Genomic DNA, 19,470 nt, shown 5'->3' with positions numbered 1-19,470 from the left:
TTTTAAAAACTATTTGGTTATTTGTCTAAAATTTTCAATTTTTTTTTATTTCTTGCAATTGACCACGAACTTCGTTGCACAAATAAGTATTGAAAACCACATGGTTTTTTCGTTGCATTTTAGGGTAGTGTTTTGTCAAAGTTTTCTCATATTAGCTCCGTTCGAGAACCCGATAATTTTTGATAATTATTAGAAATTTTTACTGGAAGTCGTTCGTTTACACCAAAACGCCAGCAAAAGAGAGCCGTAGAGAGACTACATTTGACAGTTATGAGATAGAGAAATTGCAAGTTTTTGCTAGAGATTTTTTTCCCAGTAAAATCTTGCAAACCATAGCATACGTTGCCAGCTGGTTATTGATAACAAACAGAGTACCAATACAATGTACATGTTCGGCAACTACGATTGGAAGTTAAATACACAGGATTCGTTTTTTGTTTTCAATGTTTTAGCAGCTGAAATTTTCAATGTGCAAATAGTTACTGGATACCGTTCGTGTACTTTTCAGCAACTTTAAGCAAAGAGTGTAAAATACACTCTTACTCTCTTGCTAGTTTTTACTGGATATTTTTTATTGGAAAAGTACGCGAACAGACCTATTATCTTCAACACCTTTTCAAAGATTTCGTCAACATTTTGGCAAATTGGAAGTAATTCGCAAACAATTTGAAGATGAGCTATTTCAAGTCAAGTTGAATTTATGTTGAAAATTATATTTACCCTCAAACTGAAAAGTTTTGGGAAGTTCATATTTAAATTCGAAAATCTGTTGTTGTATATGCGGAAAGGTGGTTGACGGGAAAGGTGGACCTTCTTTTGGAATTCCAAGGAATGAAACAAGGCATAGGAAGTGGGAATTGGCATGCGGAAAAGAACTGAATGTTGGTGATAGGTTATGTGCAGCCCACTTCTCAGGTAGGGACATTATAAATATCTCTGCCATACCGTTGATTTGTTGATTGAAGGTAAACAAGTAAACAATCGTGAACAAATTAAATGATTTTTAGAAAACAATTTTGCGATATTTGACCGACTTCAAGATGTCCCATGATTTTGCACAAGTGGGAAGTGTGAAGAAGAAAATGAGGAGAGATGATTCCGTAGAGAATATTGACGTGACTTCTTTTGATGTCAACAATCAAAACCGTTTTTCCATACTAGGAAAACTGGAATTCCTACAACCAGTACAGACAATCCAGCAGAAAACCACAATCAACACACATCAGACACACTCGGCAGCAACTTCAACTGCAGCTGCTACTGAGGTAGTTCCAAGACAAAAATTTTGTCCGCCAATTTTCTTATTTGACCAAAACATAAATTCACTTGTTGCACAATTGGAAGCAAGAGAGCCCAAAATCTTTAAAATTAAGAATGTTAACCGCCGCAAAAGTAAAATATTTTTTGCTGACACTGCAGTACAGTACACTCAGAAATGACCGCATTGCTAAGGGAAAATAAAATTAAGTCCTACTCGTCATTCGTGGCCTCCATATAAAAACCACAGAAGAGGAAGTCAAAACCAAATTAGATTTGATGGTGCCCGGAGCTGTGGCGAAAGTTTTGCGATTTTCCACACCACATTCTATCAGAAACAAATATATTACTGGTCTTTTTATATTCACTTTGCACCCTGGTAAGACAGTAGATGATGTTAAACATATCAACGCAATCGCTAGCCAAATAATAAGCTGGGAAAAACCAAACAATAAAGAGAAAGAAATACAATGGCGTCGATGTCGAGTATAGGTGCGTAAAGTGTAATACTAAGCATGAACCCGGGAACTGCCCAAGAAAAAATAAAGATGATTCACAGCCAGCTTGCGTGATTTGTGGCTGGAAAGGCTGTTCCGCGTATAAAAAATACGTAGCCAAAAAGATGGAGAGAATAGTAAAAGCCAGAGAGGAAAGAGAATCTGCCAGAGACAATGTCCGAAATGTCGTTTCTTCACTCATCACCCCTGGTAAGTCTTTTGTAAAGTTATTTCAACAAAACTGCAACACCGAAAAAATCTACTGTTGATGAATTTCTAAAACTCGCTTCATATTTCATGGCTCCAGAAGAACTTACCATTGAGCAAGAAATTGAGAAATTTCTTAAAGAATACAAACTCATGCCAAAGTCCGAAGCTAAAGCTGAATTCTTGCGACTTTACAACAAGATTAAAAATGAACCATAAAAAGCTAAAATTCATTACTTTCAACGTCAGGTCACTGATACACAGAAGCCGCCAAATCGAGCTGTCTAATTTTTTACATTATTATAAAATTGATATTCCCTTCATACAAGAATGTCACCTCAAAATGAATGGACAAGTGTCTATAATGCGATATAATTTCACCTATGACAATTCCCCCCTTGGTGTTGCAATTCTTACTAGAAAAGACATCTCCTTCAAAAGTGTGCATGTCGGATTCTCCGGAATGCGTGCGACGTTTGTCGACATTACACTTAACAAAAACAACTCTCCTCACAAACTGCTTGTTGGCTCAATCTAGGTGCCTTGCAATCTAACCAGAGATATTTTAAAATCTGATTTAGAAAAAAATTTGGAAACTGTCGAGTCATTCCTTGGTGTAGTAATTGGGGGCGACTTTAACGCCAAAAGTGTAACCTGGGGAGACCACAACGATAATGTCAATGGTAAAACATTATACAACTGGCTCATGGACCACGCGTCCGACATGAAGCGTGTGTGCGACATCAACCCCTCGTTCCCAAATGGGAACTATTTCTGGACCATTTTATCATTAGTTCCCACCTATTGAACAATGACAATCAAAATGACTAAATAATCGGGAAATGTGTTATCGATCCCATAAACATGCAGCGGATCGATTATGCAATGGTCACATATGTAGGTAAAAAACCTTCATTGTTAGCACCTACATTATATTTCTACATTCATAACTTTATATGACTGTAATTTGTTTAATAAATCAATTTCCAAACAAAAATAATTGGATGGTACTTTTTAGGATAACAAATCTATTTAATTTTATTTCCTTTTGTGTTTTTTGCCATCTTTAGCTAATTCAAGGCCGAGTATATATTTTGGTGATATTTTATAAGTTTCTGTTAAGAGTGTATATATGAATCGTACTTGATTTCCTTGAATCTGAAGCATTTCCTTCTTTTGATTGGGAAGTGAAACAATTGTGGTGCTAGCCGCTGCTCCTTGTTTACATAATTTTATGAATTCTGACAATATAATTCCATGACATTCAATATTACTAACAAGCGTAACTTTTTTGTTGCCAGATCTCGTGGCCAATGACATTTGTATCATGGGTTTATTACCACTAACGTCCTTAGCAGTACACATCTGATATGAATGATCCATTTGTAATGTTACGGTTGCGACGATTTTCGACAAGGTAGCTACATTGGTCTTACATATGGATTGTAGACATTCGTCTAGGATATACGATTTTGCTTCATCTTCTGGTTTTTTTGACAAGGATAAGTTGACTTTATTGATGTATTCGCGAATAACTTTCTTAACTTGTTGAGCCGCTATGCCTTCTCCTCGTTTATAATTTAACTTGGTAAATAGAGCTGCAACGGCATCGGTAACAATATAGAGTTCCGTTAATTCGGAGTGAAATAAAGAATTTTCATTGGATTCTTCCATGTTATTTATAGGTTGCTTGTAATCCGTTACGAAATTGACCAAATCTGGATGTTCAAAATCGATAGAAATTATCTTGTCCACGCCTTTTGTCTCTTCTCTAACTACAATAAAGCCATCGTCAATCATCTCATTGAGAAAGTTTGATAATTTTTTGTATTTCGTTTTTTTTAAATCCAAACTTTGCCCGCACTCGGGCAAAATATATGATCGGAAAAATGTACTTGTTAATAGGGGAAGCTGCAAGGAGTGTCCACGATTTTTAAGAGCAGACAGAAATGCATTTCTCAACATCAATTCTGGAGTTGTTTCATTAGATCTTTCTGAATTGCAAATTTCCATATTAATGTCATTAGCGACTACAATATTTCCTTTACTCTCTGTTTTGAAGTTTATTTGTGAACTTATTGCGATATCTGCGTCAAGGTTAAAGTTTTGGATACCTTCCGTTAAGATCTCTTCATTCTGCTCATCCAAGTTTGGAGACGCTTTATTTTGTTTTCCGGTGTGCTTTACACTGCCCAATTCAGGAAAGTCGTCATCTGTTAAGCTTGTAATTTTGAATTGAGGAACTTGTTGAGCTATCTGGGGTTCAATAGCCCACAATTTGTCCCCAAAAACATGTAATATTTTTACAGCAACTCCGTGACCTCCACTCATGTACAGATCATCACTAGATCGTGGAAGATATCCAATTCCCACGGCCGATTTGTTTGACGATAAATTAACAGCAACTGAATTTCATTAAAAAATATGCTAATTTTTATTTAATTTCATATTATATAAACGAGCTAATGACTTTATTTCCTTATCGAGAGACAAGAGAATCATTTGCTAAAGTACTTACCCAATTGACCTTTTTTGTAATGACCGTACATATTCATCCCAACACCCTGAACAACAACGCCAGGCAACATTAAATCTGCACCATTATTAAGTTTAGGCAAAACCGCTGGATGTGTTGTAAAATATGGCAACAGATCTGGGACCTGCAACATGTTCATTGTGCATACAAAATTTTATCGAAATTTCGTATCTATTTCATTAATTTACAGACAATATAATATAAATAAAAAAGCATATTAACATTGTAGAAAAATGTGCATATGGAGATGAAATCTTTTCCAGCAATTGAACAATTTACCTGCCACAAGCTGTACAAAGTTGGTACCAATTTATTTTCCTCATTTTCAAAGAACATAGGTAGCTTGTCCACACAAAATACTGATATCTGCAACTCGCCATATGTTATCAGTTTCAATATTGAAACATTCGACTTATTCGGTACTAGTAAATCTGGGTTCGTATGAGGAAATTCTGTTTGAATTCGTTGTCTGTTTCAAATAAAATAAAATTAAAGATGTTTTATTTGCATTGTGATGATTGTGGTTGCCATTAATTTACGCGCAAGATTTGCTTGATATGTTTTTAATAATGTTGACCAACTCAGTACGTACTGCAAAATATTCAATGATGCAAGTTTGAAAAAACCGTGCAAATGAATGGGAGCTCCAAAATAAATCCCAATAAACACAGGATAAGTGTTTTTCAAATGCAACAGCTGCTTCAAATAGTTTATAATAATTGGTAAGTCAATATGAAAAATTAAATCAACATTTTAGAGAAGTAACTAAATTTAAATCTCTTTGCAGAAAACTAAAATCGTTGGATGCTACATTCTTGCAAACATTAAGAAACTGACCGATGAAAAATGAGTGGCTTATCGGCAAGAAAAAGTTTCCAGAAACATTTCAAAGTGCAAACAATTAAAATTGTTAAAAACTTGATATTATTCCATATCATTAACTTCTGGATGAAAATGTGCATCACATCGTCAGTTTCATTTACATCCTATTATCAGCTTAAAATGGATATTATGTGAATTCCTTCCGGTATTTATTTTTAGATTAGTATTGTAGTGTATTATGTAGTGTAGTGTATTATATATTTAATTTTGAGGAAAATTAATAAATCATACAAAATTCATTGAATTTTGGCTTTGACTTTCAATTAGGAGTGGGGATATCATTTATACAAATTTTGGTTGAAATATATTTGCCACAATGTTAATTGTGGCAAATACACAAATGGTTTGAGAAATTATTGAGTAGCGATGCATTTCAATTTGAGAATAACATTGAGAAATTATTGCTAATATGTTGAATTTTACTGTTGAGGGTAATGTCTGTTGTTTGTTGAGAAGGCGATTTTCTCAACTTCAATATTACCCTAATCCTTTGAAAAAATGTTTGAAAAATTGTTGAAATTTTGCATTTTTCAAACGTTTGTGTTTGTTGGGGTGGGTTAAATAAGACGCGGAAACCCAGCATTCATTTTACGTTGTATGTAAACATAACGAACATATGAAGTACTCTTCGAAGGAATAAAACTGGTAGAACTCCGAATAATAAACCCTTAAATGCGCACTGTATCTTTAAAGATACCACCAGAAAAAATTCTTACGTCTTAACGCTATTATTAACAAGTAAGGAAAGTCTAAAGTCGGGCGGGACCGACTATATTATACCCTGCACCACTTTGTAGGTCTAAATTTTCGATACCATATCACATCCGTCGGCTAGGCAGTGGCGATTTTACAAGGAAAATGTTGGTATTTTGACCATTTTTGTCGAAATCAGAAAAACATATATATGGGAGCTATATCTAAATCTGAACCGATTTCAACCAAATTTGGCACGCATAGCTACAATGCTAATTCTACTCCCTGTGCAAAAATTTCACCTAAATCGGAGTTAAAAATTGGCCTCTGTGGTCATATGAGTGTAAATCGAGCGAAAGCTATATATGGGAGATATATCTAAATCTGAACCGATTTCAACCAAAAAACTCTGGCTTCTGGGAACGTATTAGTCCATATCGCGCGAAATATATATATGGGAGCTATATCTAAATCTGAACCGATTTCTTCCAAAATCAATAGGGATCTATTGTGAGCCAAAACACATACTTGTGCCAAATTTGAAGTCGATTGGACTAAAACTGCAACCTAGACTTTGATTACAAAAAGGTGTTCACGGACAGACGGACATGGCTATATCGACTCAGGAGCCCACCCTGAGCATTTATTTATTTTATTCATTTATTTATTTTCTTGGAGAATCCAAGCCGCAAAGCCATATACGGATTCCAAAACTACACAAACATAGCAATAATTACAAATTATAAAAATTATGCGCTTAAAAACTAGAAATTAATAACAAAAATAGTATCAATAAGTGACTAAACAGAATTTGAAACAAACAAATACACAATAATTAAAACAATTAACAAAAAAATTATGAAAATTAATAAAAAAAAACTATTAAAAAATATAAATTAAATTATCAATTTAAAAAATTATTTATTTATTTATTTATAGTTGATACAAAATTTATAGTAAATATAATATTAGTATAAAGATATAAAAAGCATTGACAACTGAGGCCATCAGCTAAAAAAAATAAAAAAATTAAAAAATAAGAACAATAAAAAAAAAATAAAAAAGTAAAAAATACATGAATATGTGAGTAACACAGCAATACTAACATAAAAATCTAGTAAAGAGCCTCAACAAAATAAAAAAAATGATATAACATAACACAAACTAAATAAAAAGCAAAACTAAAAACTAAATAAAAAAAAAAAAAAAAAAATATATATATATATATATATATATATATATATATATATATATATATATATATATATATATATATATATATATATATATATATATATATATATATATATATATATATATATATATATATATATATATATATATATATATATATATATATATATATATATATATATATATATATAAATAAATAAAAATGAAACAAATTAATTAAAGAATTTACAGCTACTCAGTAACTACCCTGCCAGCATTTCAACGTTCCATTTCATCCTCATCGCTATCACAGACTCGTAAGTGACACTGCAACTATCGCCAACTGTGATGGGGTAAATATATCAAAAAGTACAAAATGTACATGGAAGTATTTTGCCATCACTATTGTTACAAGAGCCATTTTATATTTTGTGAAACACCAAGCACAACTAGCTTCTTATATATTATTTAAATAAAAATGATAATGAAGTGCTAAAAACATAGTTATTTCGCTTAAAATTGTGAAAGGTATATTGGTGAACAATTTTTGACTTTCAAAATCGAATAAAGTGATATTTTTTCAAATATTTTTCCAGACACGCTGCCTCCATTGGGAATAAAAGCACTGGCTGATAGACGCTACAACATGTAACTTGCAACTTGTAACTCAACATCAATCTTTTATTAATGCATAAAAATATGTTAAATGTGATGTGATAGTCGTATAAATGTTATATTTATGAGAATTTATAAATGTTCAATAAAATTAATAATCATCTAAACAATCGGGATTTACTTGACCACAATGATTCCTTTACAACTATCTTAAAATTCACTTTTTCTGATTGTTTGAAGGGGCTCTTATTGGCGTCGTTCTAAATTTATTAAAAAAGGCACCTAATAATTGCACTCATGCGATACTTTTTTGTAGTAACTTGGCGTGGTACAACTTCTCAATAGTGACGGCGCTTTTCCGAGGAGTTTTGGATATCGTATACGACTGTTTTCGACGTAGTGGGGATTCTCAAGAGCGCCCCCAAATTCAAAAAATGTTGGCAGGGTAGTCAACATCTGCTAACACAACGTTAGGGATGAGACAATACATGCAGCATAAAAATTAAATTAACATTTAACATAACAAAAACCAGTAAGGAAAGTCTTAAGTCGGGCGGGGCCGACTATATTATACCCTGCACCACTTTGTAGATCTAAATTTTCGATACCATATCACATTCGTCAAATGTGTTGGGGGCTATATATAAAGGTTTGTCCCGAATACATACATTTAAATATCACTCGATCTGGATGAATTTGATAGACTTCTACAAAATCTATAGACTCAAAATTTAAGTCGGCTAATGCACTAGGGTGGAACACAATGTTAGTAAAAAAATATGGGAAACGTTTAAATCTGAAGCAATTTTAAGGAAATCAGATTTATCTGTGCTCAATTGCTCAATTTATCTGTGTTTTAAGTATTCTTTTAATACAAAAGTCTTCTTAAGCATTAAATTGCAAATATTCAAGGACTGCTGAATTCCGGATATATAAAGATCTGTCGATTTTCATCATTATTGACTTTTTTTGGCTTCGTGACTGCTGCTGCAATTTTGCCATTTGCTGGTTTTTCTACATTCTCTTTTTCTCCGGCTTGTTTATTTACAAAATGACGTCTTGTCCCGTATGCAGTAAAAATGTAGCAAAAAGCACCGGAGGAGTATCTTGCTGTATTTGTGAAGAGTGGCTTAATCTCAAAAAATGTTCTGGGCTTAGTGAGGCTGCTTGTAATGCACTGCTAAAGAGGGGTGGTGCTATTGGTTGGAAGTGTAGTGGATGTTTGTCTCTTGTTTCAATTGATAATGCCGGCGTCGAAATCCTTACAAAAAAGTTGGATGACTTAACAACTAATTTGCCAAGTCAAATATGGAATGAGATTGACCAAGCTATTGGCCCCATCATGGAGGCAGTTGAAAATAATAAAAAGTACTGCGAGAAACACTATGATGCAGTTGTATCAGAAGTACAGCATTTGAGAGCTGAAAACAATATGATACGTTATCAACTTAACAGGCATGACATATTGGTCTCGGGTTTACCGAACAATGTTAAACCATGCGACATGGCTGTAAAAATCCTTACCGCACTGGGCGTTAGTATTGTTCCCAGCGATGTTATGTCATCGTTTTGGCTCGGGAAACAAAAACGAACAATGTTGATCAAATACAACTCTTTAGCCAAAAGAGACGAAATCATAAGCAAGTATATGACTACCAAAGACTTAAAACATTCGTCGGTATTTGGATCTAACATAGAAAGCCGAATCTATCTTAATGACAATTTACCACCACTTTCTTTAAAGATAAAAAATTTATGTCGTACTTTATTGAAGGATAAGAAGATAAAACGCTTTCAATTGATACCATCTGCAGCTAAGGCTGATATATATGATTTCAAGAATGGTCGGAAAGTTATGAATTATGACAATCTTCTTGACCTCGGAAATGAAACTGAAGCTACTTTTATAAGGTCTACGCAAGGGGCTCGCTCTAATCAGATTGCTTTAAGAGATAGCCCTACATTTGGAACGCCAAATGCTACAAATTAATTTTTTCAGAGTTCTTTCTGTTACAAGGATGGGAGGGAGGGTGAGATTAAGGGGGCAGTCATCAGAGCGGGCTTTGTTGACTCTTCCTCTTTGTATGAATTGCCTTATATTTGCATTTTTCCTTTAGTTTAATAAATATTGAGCATTTTAAAATTATGAATGATTTGTTATTTAAGCTCGAAACAAAAATTAGTTTTAAGTTCCTTTTTAGCGCACAATCTTTTAATTATTTATTATGTTTTTAGGTAACAGTATAGGAGAGATTGTCAGTGATGAGTCCTATTTAAAGAATTTTACTATGAATGCTCAGCCTAATATTAACATTGGATTTTGTAATGTTCAGTCACTTAAGCCGTACTAAATCTACAAAGTTTGATGAGTTGAGAAATTTTTTGGGTGGAGGACATCTTGACATCATTGGATTCGCTGAAACATGGTTGAAACCGTACGTATCTGGCAGAAGTTTAAGCATTCCGGGATATAGTCTATTTCGCAATGACCGTAGTGACAGACGTGGCGGCGGTGTTGCGTTTTATATATCCTCTAATCTTAAGGCTAGTGTTTTGAGTTCTGTTTCTGTGCCTGAATGTGAATTATTATTTATTAAGATTGATATGAATACGTATACTGTTGTTGTAGGTGTTGTTTATTTACCGCATGGTTCTATTGATGCCTTTGAGGGTTACATTTCCGATGTTGTGTCCAGGTATGAACATGTTATTCTTATGGGTGACTTTAATTATGATATCTCTAATCCTAGAAATTATTCGACTTTTCGTCATTTACTTGCTAGATGTAATTTGTCGGTTCTACATAACAACATGCCTACGCATTATGATCTCGTCAACGATTCTGCTTCAATGATTGATTATTTCTTGATTGGTACTACGTCTTCGGTTCTGAAGAGTAGACTATTCTACTTTCCTGCTGTAAATTCCCATCACGCCTTTTTGTTAATGCAATACAATTTGGAATTTTATGTATCTGAATCATATATTTCATTTAGGGATTATAACTTAGTTAATATGGATGCAATGGTAGAGGATATTACTGCTAGAGATTTTTCGGTTCTTTATGATACTAATGATACTGATCTACAGTTAAGAGTTTTGAACGATAATGTTATGGATCTCTTTTTGTCACACGTACCTGAAAGGACACGGCGCATTAACGCGAATCAACGTGGTTGGTTTAATTCTGAAATTAAGACAGCCATTATTAATCGGGATTTGGCATATAGAGCATACACTGAGAATAGGACTGATCGCAACAAGATGATTTATAAGCAGTATAAGGCTTTTGCTCGAAGATGCATTAGGCAGGCGAAACGTGATTATGCAACTCGTTTCTTCTCAGGGGTACATTCCTCACGCGATTTCTGGTCTCGGATTCGGAATTGTGGCGCGACAAACTGTGATACCTACAACTGTGATATTGACCCGGACGAATTAAATACTTTTTTTACACCTGTGTCGTCAAGTTCTATGTCTAGCCTTAGTGATTTTTCTCATATAGACAGGGATGATGCCCTGGCCTTTAGAGGTATCGATGAAAATGAGCTGTTTTGTGCAATAAATAGAATTAAGTCCAATGCTGTTGGTGCTGATTATGTTCCTATTAGATTTATAAAATTAGTGTACCCATTTCTTTGTCACCACATACTGCATATTTTTAATACAATTCTTATGACAGGCAAATTTCCAGAGGCTTGGAAGCTCGCAAAAGTTTTTCCACTTCGCAAAAAGGGAACTTCGGGAACGATATGTTCGGATTACAGACCCATTTCCTTCTTACCCGCGCTCTCTAAAGCATTTGAAATAATTCTAAAGGATCAAATATGCTCCCACTTGAACATTCACTCATTGGTGGATTGTCGTCAATCTGGTTTTAGGAGGCATCATAGCACGACCTCATTGATGATTCACCTCACGGACACTATAAGAAGGTCAGTGGATTCTAGATATCCGGGGATCCTGGCAATATTAGACTTAAGTAAAGCCTTTAATTCTGTTGAACATCATGTTCTTCTAAGGAAATTGTACGAACAGTTTAATTTTTCTTATTCTTCGTGTAAGTTAATATCTTCGTTCCTGTCTTGTCGGTCTCAGTTCGTCTTGTCCAAAGATCGTATATCATCGTCACGTGAGGTAGTCTGTGGTGTTCCGCAGGGCTCTATAATTGGCCCGATTTTATTTATGTTATATGTAAATGACATGCGTGACTGTGTGTTTAACTCAGAACTCAGTATTTATGCGGACGACATTCAGTTATTTTGTTCTTCTGTCTCTTTGAATGATTGCATAAGTGATCTTGATGCTGACATTGGTCGGATTTGTGATTGGTGTGCTGTTAATAATATTGCTATGAATGTTAATAAGACTAAGTGTACATTTTTTTATGGTGTTCGGGGTACATTGTCTGTGCCACCAGTTATAGTTCAAGGTACAGAAGTTCTTTGTTCTGAGCGTGTATCCTGTTTGGGATTTGAGATTGACTCTGATTTAAGCTTTACTAGCCATATAGCTCATGTGTGTTCTAAAGTGAACTTTACTCTCAGGCGTCTTTACAGTCTCAACGTTGTTATGCCTGAAACAGTCAGATTTAGACTGGCTCATGCACTGCTTATGCCAATCTTACTTTATGGTCTTGAAGTATACACAGACACTAACTGTGTTAATTTACGTAAACTTGATATTTGCTTTCATAGCATCTTGAGATTTGTATATGGCAGGAATGCTCGTGATAATTATGAAATGTATGCTTCTCGTCTTTTAGGTTGTTCGTTTAACAACTTCTTGCGATTTAGGTGTATTTATTTTTTCTTCTGTGTGGTCAAGTATGGTCTTCCTTTGTATCTTTTTAATTCTATTACTTTCTTGAATTCTAGTAGAAACAGTCAGGTTCTTATTGAACATTTCTCCCATGTAGTGCTTGAACGTTCTTTCTCAGTGCGTGCGGCAAGGTTATAGAATTCGCTGCCTCACAATCTAAAAAAATTCTCAGCTAGCCCTTCTTCATTTAAGCGTAAACTCTTATTACATTTCTCGAACGTTTGATTTAGTACTTTGTTGGGCTCCGATACTGACAATTTATCTCCTACTGTTTTTTACTAATTTTAATTCAAATTTACATATTATTAAAAGATTGTGCGCTAGGTTAGGTTAAGAGTTAGTGTTAAGCAATTTGCTTTGAATTATATTAAATCTATCAACATTTAGTCCATAGAGGCGTTAGTTGATTAAATGAATAAATAAATAAATAAAAATTGGCCTCTGTGGTCATATGAGTGTAAATCGGGCGAAAGCTTTATATGGGAGATATATCCAAATCTGAACCGATTTCAAGCAAATTTGGCACGCATAGTTACAACGCTAATTCTACTCCCTATGCAAAATTTCAACTAAATCGGAGCAAAAAATTGGCCTCTGTGGGCAAATGAGTGTAAATCGGACGAAAGCTATATATGGGAGCTATATCTAAATCTGAACCGATTTTGCTGATATTTTGCAAGTTTTTCGAGACTCATCAAATATTCGGATGTACGGAATTTGAGGAAGATCGGTTGATATGCACGCCAATTATGACCAGATCGGTGAAAAATATATATGGCAGCTATATCTAAATCTGAACCGATTTTTTCCAAAATCAATAGGGATCGTCTTTGAGCCGAAACAGGACCCTATACCAAATTTTAGGACAATCGGACTAAAACTGCGAGCTGTACTTTGCACACAAAAATACATCAACAGACAGAAAGACGGACATCGCTAAATCGACTCAGAATTTAATTCTAAGCCGATCCGTATACTAAAAGGTTGGTCTATGATTACTCCTTCTTGGCGTTACATACAAATGCACAAACTTATTATACCCTGTACCACAGTAGTGGTGAAGGGTATAAAAAGACACCATGTGTCTATCTCGTCTCCTTCTGGGTGTTGCAAACATATGCACTAACTTATAATACCCTGTTCCACAGTGTGGCGCAGGGTATAAAAATATGTTTTTCAGGAAAATTGGTAGTACTCCTGCAAAAACTAAAAATTTGAAGTACTTAAATCAAATTGTTTATTTGTAAATAAAAGCTTAGTTTAATGCGTACATAAAATCGGTCTTCATGGGGCTATACCAATATAGATCAAATGGCTTAAATCTACTTTAGTTCAAGTGGTCCGATAGGTTGGGCCAGCGTGTAGACTTTTCGATTCTAAACACAAAATTTAATATACCATTTTTTGTCGGAAAGACCTATTTTCGGAGTTACGGGCCTCTAAAGTATATTATATATCCCGTATATTGGATTTAGTATCCATCGCACATAATCATCCTAAGAGTAATCTATTTAGAATAACATGGATCCGGACAGGTCCTGGGTTCGCGTTAGCCCACTTTGGACTCTGTGTATAGGAGAGTCTCAAATCCCGGCCGAAGCCGGCCACCTTTCCACTTTGGGTTCGTGTTAGCCCACTTTGGACTCGAAAACTACGCTCTTCCGACAAATTCCGAGGGAATTTTGGTCCAAAATAAAATTTTCGTTGTGACAACGCTGATATTAGTGTAGTAGGAAGCAAATAGCCTGAAATGTCGGCTTCATTCTCTGATGACTACGCGTGATAAACAATGTAGTCACGCACACAAGTGGCAAAATGATAACCTAGTAATTTCGATGTCTTCATTCATATAGCACAAGACTTTCAAAGCAAGAAATCCACACTACAGTGAAATGTCAAATATTCATACAATATTTACTTACTTCAGTTTCTTACAATCTGATCCTTTGAGGGGAGCATTGCTTTTTAATTTAAAAGGTTTGAGAAACATTTCTACAGAAAATTTGCTGAACAATATGAAAAATTTGCTTAACAGCAACGAAAATGATAATCCAACCAACAACAGGGTAATACAGAGAGTATACAAAGAAGTTTTCCTTTATAGGGTGGTACCAATCTACACTTATTACCAGGTAGAGATATGCGCTTTACAGACTATCAGTTATTCCGGACGACAGTGCTCGTGTCGAACATATCCCATATATTGTGCACATTATAAGTTAAGTCCGAAGGCATACTGCTGCATGTTTATGGGATCGATAACACATTTACCGATTATTTAGTAATCGCCGACAAGTCGTATCGATCCGACACACTGTAAGATTCTTTACAAACACCGACATTCCGCCCGGAATAACTGATAATCTGTAAAGCGCATAACCCTGCCAACTTCTGAGAATCCCCAGTACGTCGAAAACAATCATATACGATATCAAAAACTCGTCGGAAAAGCGCCGTCACTATTGAGAAGTTGTACCACGCCAAGTTACTACAAAAAAGTTTCGCATGAGTGCAATTATTAGGTGCCTTTATAGATCAATTTTGAACGACGCCAATAAGAGACCCTCCAAACAATCAGAAAAAGCACATTTTAAGATAGTGGTAAAAGAATCATTGTGGTCGAGTAAAACACGTTTGTTTAGATATTTATTAATTTGATTAATCATTTACAAATTCTTAAAAATATAACATTTATACCACTATCACATCACATTTAACATAATTTTTTGCATTAATGATGATGTAGAGTTACAAGTAGCGAGTTACATGTTGCAGCGTCTATCAGCCAGTGTTTTTATTCGATGGAGGCAGCGTGTCTGTAAAATATTTGAAAAACAATCACTTTATTCCATTTGGAAAATCAAAAATTGTTCACCAATATACCTTTCACAATTTTAAGCGTAAAATCTATGTTTTCAGAACTTTATTTTCGTTTTTATTTAAATAAAATATAACAAGCTGGTTGCGCTTGGCGTTTCACAAAAAATAAAATGGCTTTTGTAAAAGTAGTGATGGTAAAATACATGTATGAAGTACATTTTGTACTTTATGATATGCTGCCCCCCATCACAGTAGGATGGTTGTAGTGACATTTACGAGTCTGTGGTAGCGATGAAGATGAAGTGGAACTTTGAAATGCTGGCAGGGTAATGTGCACAATATATGGGGTATGTTCGACACGAGCACTGTCGTCCGGAATAACTGACCCTGCCAGCATTTCAAAGTTCCATTTCATCCTCATCGCTACCACAGACTCGTAAGTGACACTGCAACATCACATCACTGGTGTAGTGTTTCTGCAAAAGGGCTGTTTTCTGTTTGCTCTGGATACCCTAAGCAGTCACGGACTAAAAGAAAACAGAGTACTCGTTTATCCAGGACATCTCCAAAAAATATGCAACACTGTCATCAGCTGTTTAAAAACAATCACAGAAAATAAGTGAAATCTTAACCCCCATATTCATAAAAGTTAACATAAACTTTAAACCTACTATTACATTACAAATTCCTTCGATAAACCTACAGTAAATTTTTATGAATATAGGCATAAATGTTTAATGCTCAAATAGTTATAAATATGTACCGCTGCGATTATTCATGACACTGTCAATTTCAATTTCACTTTCAATTTCATGATATTCGATAAATTAGTCACAATAAACAGCTATTGTGAATCTTATAAGCGTCACTTTATCAAAATGCAATCTGGTAACACCGACTCGACTTGCACTGATGAGATGTTCTGGATAGAACACCAGTGCAACGATGTTCTGGATAGCCCATACAAATGCTGCATCCAGTGTTAAAAGAAAACAGCCCTAAAGATAATTGAGAAGAAGATGCAGTCATAGACAATAGATGTTATATAGATAGGCCATATGTCTCTTTAAAAAAATGTGTCAGTTCCAAAAATTAATTTTCTGACATTTCGTTTTGATTTTTTCGTAAAGTCAGTCCCAAATATTAATTTTCGTGCATTTGCTTTTGTGTTGTTCGTAAAGAGCAATGCTGCTCAAAATTAAATTTCGTATTTTCGCGGTTTTTGGTCACAATTTTTTGTTCAAATATGAACTTTTAATATATTAATTTATTTATAAATCCTCTGGTGCGTCATAAACGTTCTAATTTTGTGTAAAATTGGTAAACTACAAAATAGAATACGAAAGAGATTGTAAGCGTGCTCTTATTTTTCTCGTTTAAGGTGGGTACTAAGTTCGAGATTAGCCGCTAAAATCGCTAAAGTGAAAACTAAATCAGTAAGAAAAAGGCATACAATTATACATATTTGTTGCAAATTTTTTATAACTTGATGGGGAAAAAGCCCAAAGCAAATTTTCACAATGTTTGTATTCCTTAAAATGGATTATTAAGGGAAAGTAATCATGAAAAAATGACGATTTTAGCCGCTAAACTCGAACTTAATACCCACCTTTATTCTTAATCTTTGGAACTGTCAAACATAGTTTGACACCCATAGCCCATCTATGTATTATAAGGTCCATGGCTGAATAAGGAGGTTGAATTACGATAACAAAAACAACAAATTTCAATATATTGTTTACAATTTTAGGAAGTCAAAATCAGCTGATAAAAGAATCGTATGGCATTGGTGAAAGTGGCAATTATTTATTCTTTCAATTGTTCTGAAAAAATAATTAAAATCCAGAGAAAAATAAAGGTTCAAATTTAATTGCGTCACCTATGAGTGATTGTGAAGTGGATAATTCATCCGAGGAACGCCGATATGAGACAAATAAGACTATAATACCCACCAAAGTTAAGAATGGAAGTCAGTCAAATGGATCTTCGCCATCTATTAACAAAAACAGTTTATGATGCAGTTTAAAAACTGATGTGCGTGGTATTTTGGGTCTGGAATATGTTATCAAGATACTCAAGTCATCTTTGAACAATTCTCCAGCTATGAATGCGCGAGTTTGTTTGAGATGCATTTGCTATGCAGTGTCATTTGGAGAGCTGCAATCACCATAAACATATGATTTTGACATCTTAAAATTTTGTCGAAATAAACAAATTGTAATCATATGGGCCCATGATTAAACCTTCTTGTTCAGCCATGATAAGGTCTATGGAGTAGAGGGCTATAAGAAAAAATTTGTTTTATTTGTCAATTTTTTCCAAAGCAGCTCTGCCCAGGAATAAATTCAAAACGGCAATATTCACATAAAACCATAATGAATATTCGCTTTAAAATATGTTACACATGTTTCATTTTAATTTTCTACAATCGTTTTAGTATTGCTTTTGTGGGTTTTTATTCAGAAATTTATGAAGAACACAAATGTTATAATATTTTCCAACGCAAACGGCAGTACATTTGAGAGACACGTCGACGCAAACTTTATGATATTTTGTTGGCAGAGTCCTCTGGTGCTTCAGTTTTGCTATGACAAGACTGCATCTTCTTCTCAATTATCTTTGGTTTCTGTTCGAATTAATGGATTCGACGACGCTTGTAAAAGTTTTTTATAATTGGAACAGAGTAGGAGGACGCGATTTTCCAGAAATTTTGCAAATTAAAAATGCGGACCCAGATGTGTTTTTGAAGTATTATGAGATAATTCGCTAATTTATAAAAAAATAGCTATTTATATCTTTTTCTCGAAGGTCTCCGCTGGAGGAAATAGTAAGTGCAGACAAAGCAATTTTATTGGACAAAGGAGACAAAGGAGAGTGTTTGGAGATTGTGATAGATGTATTCCCCGAGTACAAAATTCAAGCATTTTCATTTGTTTCCAATGTAAATAAAGTAGAAATATTTCAAGGAAAACTGAAAGAGTACTTGAAGACAGAGTTTGGATTGCCCGAAGAAGATGATGTGTACCGTTATGATTTAGAATTGGAGAAATCCGGAGTAACCGATGTAGCAATAAAAGTAAGCCAGTTAATTTCCTATACAGTGGCTAGAAACCAAAAAAATTGTTCTTAAATATTATTGTGGTTATCTTATAATATATCTATAATTCTTGTTTTTAGCTAACATGTATAACTATTTATGATACATATATTAACCAAATACAATTTCAGTTTCTATCTGCAATTGATGAAATATGTATATATGGGATACAGATTCACATCGCCCCTAATCCAAATGGAATTACAACACTTGTATCCAGTAACATAAACTTTGATAACGTCCAAAGCATACTAAAAAGTACCAAGCCTCTAACACCGGCATCGGAAAAATGTGCGCAATTATTGGAGATAATGGGTAGGACAAAAGCTCTAAAAGAAAGTCGGGACATGTCTTCAGGATCGACAAACTTGACAAACATTGATATTGCTCGGTCATTGTCATCGCTTGAAGAAAATATTGATCACAAGATGAATACATTTGAAGGGAGAGTTACTGAACGTCTAAACGCAATCGAAGAAAGACAAAATGATATTTTGAATTGCTTAGCAAAAATAGTTGAGAAGTTAGATTGTCGGTAATAAAAGTGAATCCCGTTTTGAACTAGAATTTTTATAACGTGTAGCATTTGCTATGGAATTGATTTTGTTTTGAATTATGACTAAAACCAAAATCTTTTCCTCTTTACATTTTTAGTTTAGACCAACATATGCAATAATTCATGAACTGCATTCAATTTCCTTGGTTTACTTTATAATTCATCTATCCTATAAGTTTCCAAGACACCTGTGAACAGAAATGAGACTGTACTTTTAATTATGGATACAAATATTACACAGGAATCTTGTCCACTGTTGTGATTATGCCTTTTTTGCTGCATTAATCATTAAGTTTTGCTTGTCAATGTTTACAAA

General features: G+C 34.3%; 3 protein-coding genes and 1 long non-coding RNA gene across 6 annotated transcripts; 2 read left to right on the top strand and 2 right to left on the bottom strand.

Annotated features, from left to right (window-relative positions):
• The first annotated feature begins 603 nt into the window (after positions 1 to 603).
• On the top strand, positions 604 to 1,728 carry LOC142227600 (uncharacterized). The gene is made up of 2 exons (XM_075298089.1): positions 604 to 915; positions 1,008 to 1,728. The coding sequence occupies exons 1-2, from the start codon at positions 880 to 882 to the stop codon at positions 1,437 to 1,439; spliced, it is 468 nt and encodes a 155-aa protein (XP_075154204.1). The 5' UTR covers positions 604 to 879; the 3' UTR covers positions 1,440 to 1,728.
• Positions 1,729 to 2,961: 1,233 nt separating this feature from the next.
• On the bottom strand, positions 2,962 to 14,752 carry eIF2D (eukaryotic translation initiation factor 2D). Of its 3 annotated transcripts, XM_075298081.1 has the most exons (5): positions 14,604 to 14,752; positions 11,000 to 11,047; positions 4,777 to 4,966; positions 4,480 to 4,621; positions 2,962 to 4,366 (listed from the first exon to the last, which is right to left on the bottom strand). In XM_075298081.1, the coding sequence occupies exons 1-5, from the start codon at positions 14,669 to 14,671 to the stop codon at positions 3,000 to 3,002; spliced, it is 1,815 nt and encodes a 604-aa protein (XP_075154196.1). In that variant the 5' UTR covers positions 14,672 to 14,752; the 3' UTR covers positions 2,962 to 2,999. The 3 variants fall into 3 exon arrangements, with proteins under 3 accessions (XP_075154196.1, XP_075154197.1, XP_075154201.1); XM_075298082.1 differs by lacking the exon at positions 11,000 to 11,047; XM_075298086.1 differs by lacking the exons at positions 11,000 to 11,047; positions 14,604 to 14,752 and having other exon boundaries at positions 4,480 to 4,668; positions 4,777 to 4,912.
• Positions 14,753 to 15,291: 539 nt separating this feature from the next.
• Positions 15,292 to 15,840, bottom strand: LOC142219827 (uncharacterized). The gene is made up of 2 exons (XR_012717793.1): positions 15,565 to 15,840; positions 15,292 to 15,497 (listed from the first exon to the last, which is right to left on the bottom strand). It is a non-coding gene; the product is annotated as an uncharacterized LOC142219827 (long non-coding RNA).
• A 2,248-nt stretch (positions 15,841 to 18,088) lies between these two features.
• Positions 18,089 to 19,165, top strand: LOC142227553 (uncharacterized). Its single transcript, XM_075298073.1, has 3 exons — positions 18,089 to 18,249; positions 18,310 to 18,577; positions 18,730 to 19,165. The coding sequence occupies exons 1-3, from the start codon at positions 18,089 to 18,091 to the stop codon at positions 19,135 to 19,137; spliced, it is 837 nt and encodes a 278-aa protein (XP_075154188.1). The 3' UTR covers positions 19,138 to 19,165.
• The last annotated feature ends 305 nt before the right edge of the window (positions 19,166 to 19,470 follow it).

This window comes from Haematobia irritans, chromosome 1 (genome assembly GCF_050003625.1).
Source record: "Haematobia irritans isolate KBUSLIRL chromosome 1, ASM5000362v1, whole genome shotgun sequence".
NCBI classification, from domain to species: domain Eukaryota; kingdom Metazoa; phylum Arthropoda; class Insecta; order Diptera; family Muscidae; genus Haematobia; species Haematobia irritans.
This window is presented reverse-complemented; position numbering and strand designations above follow the sequence as displayed.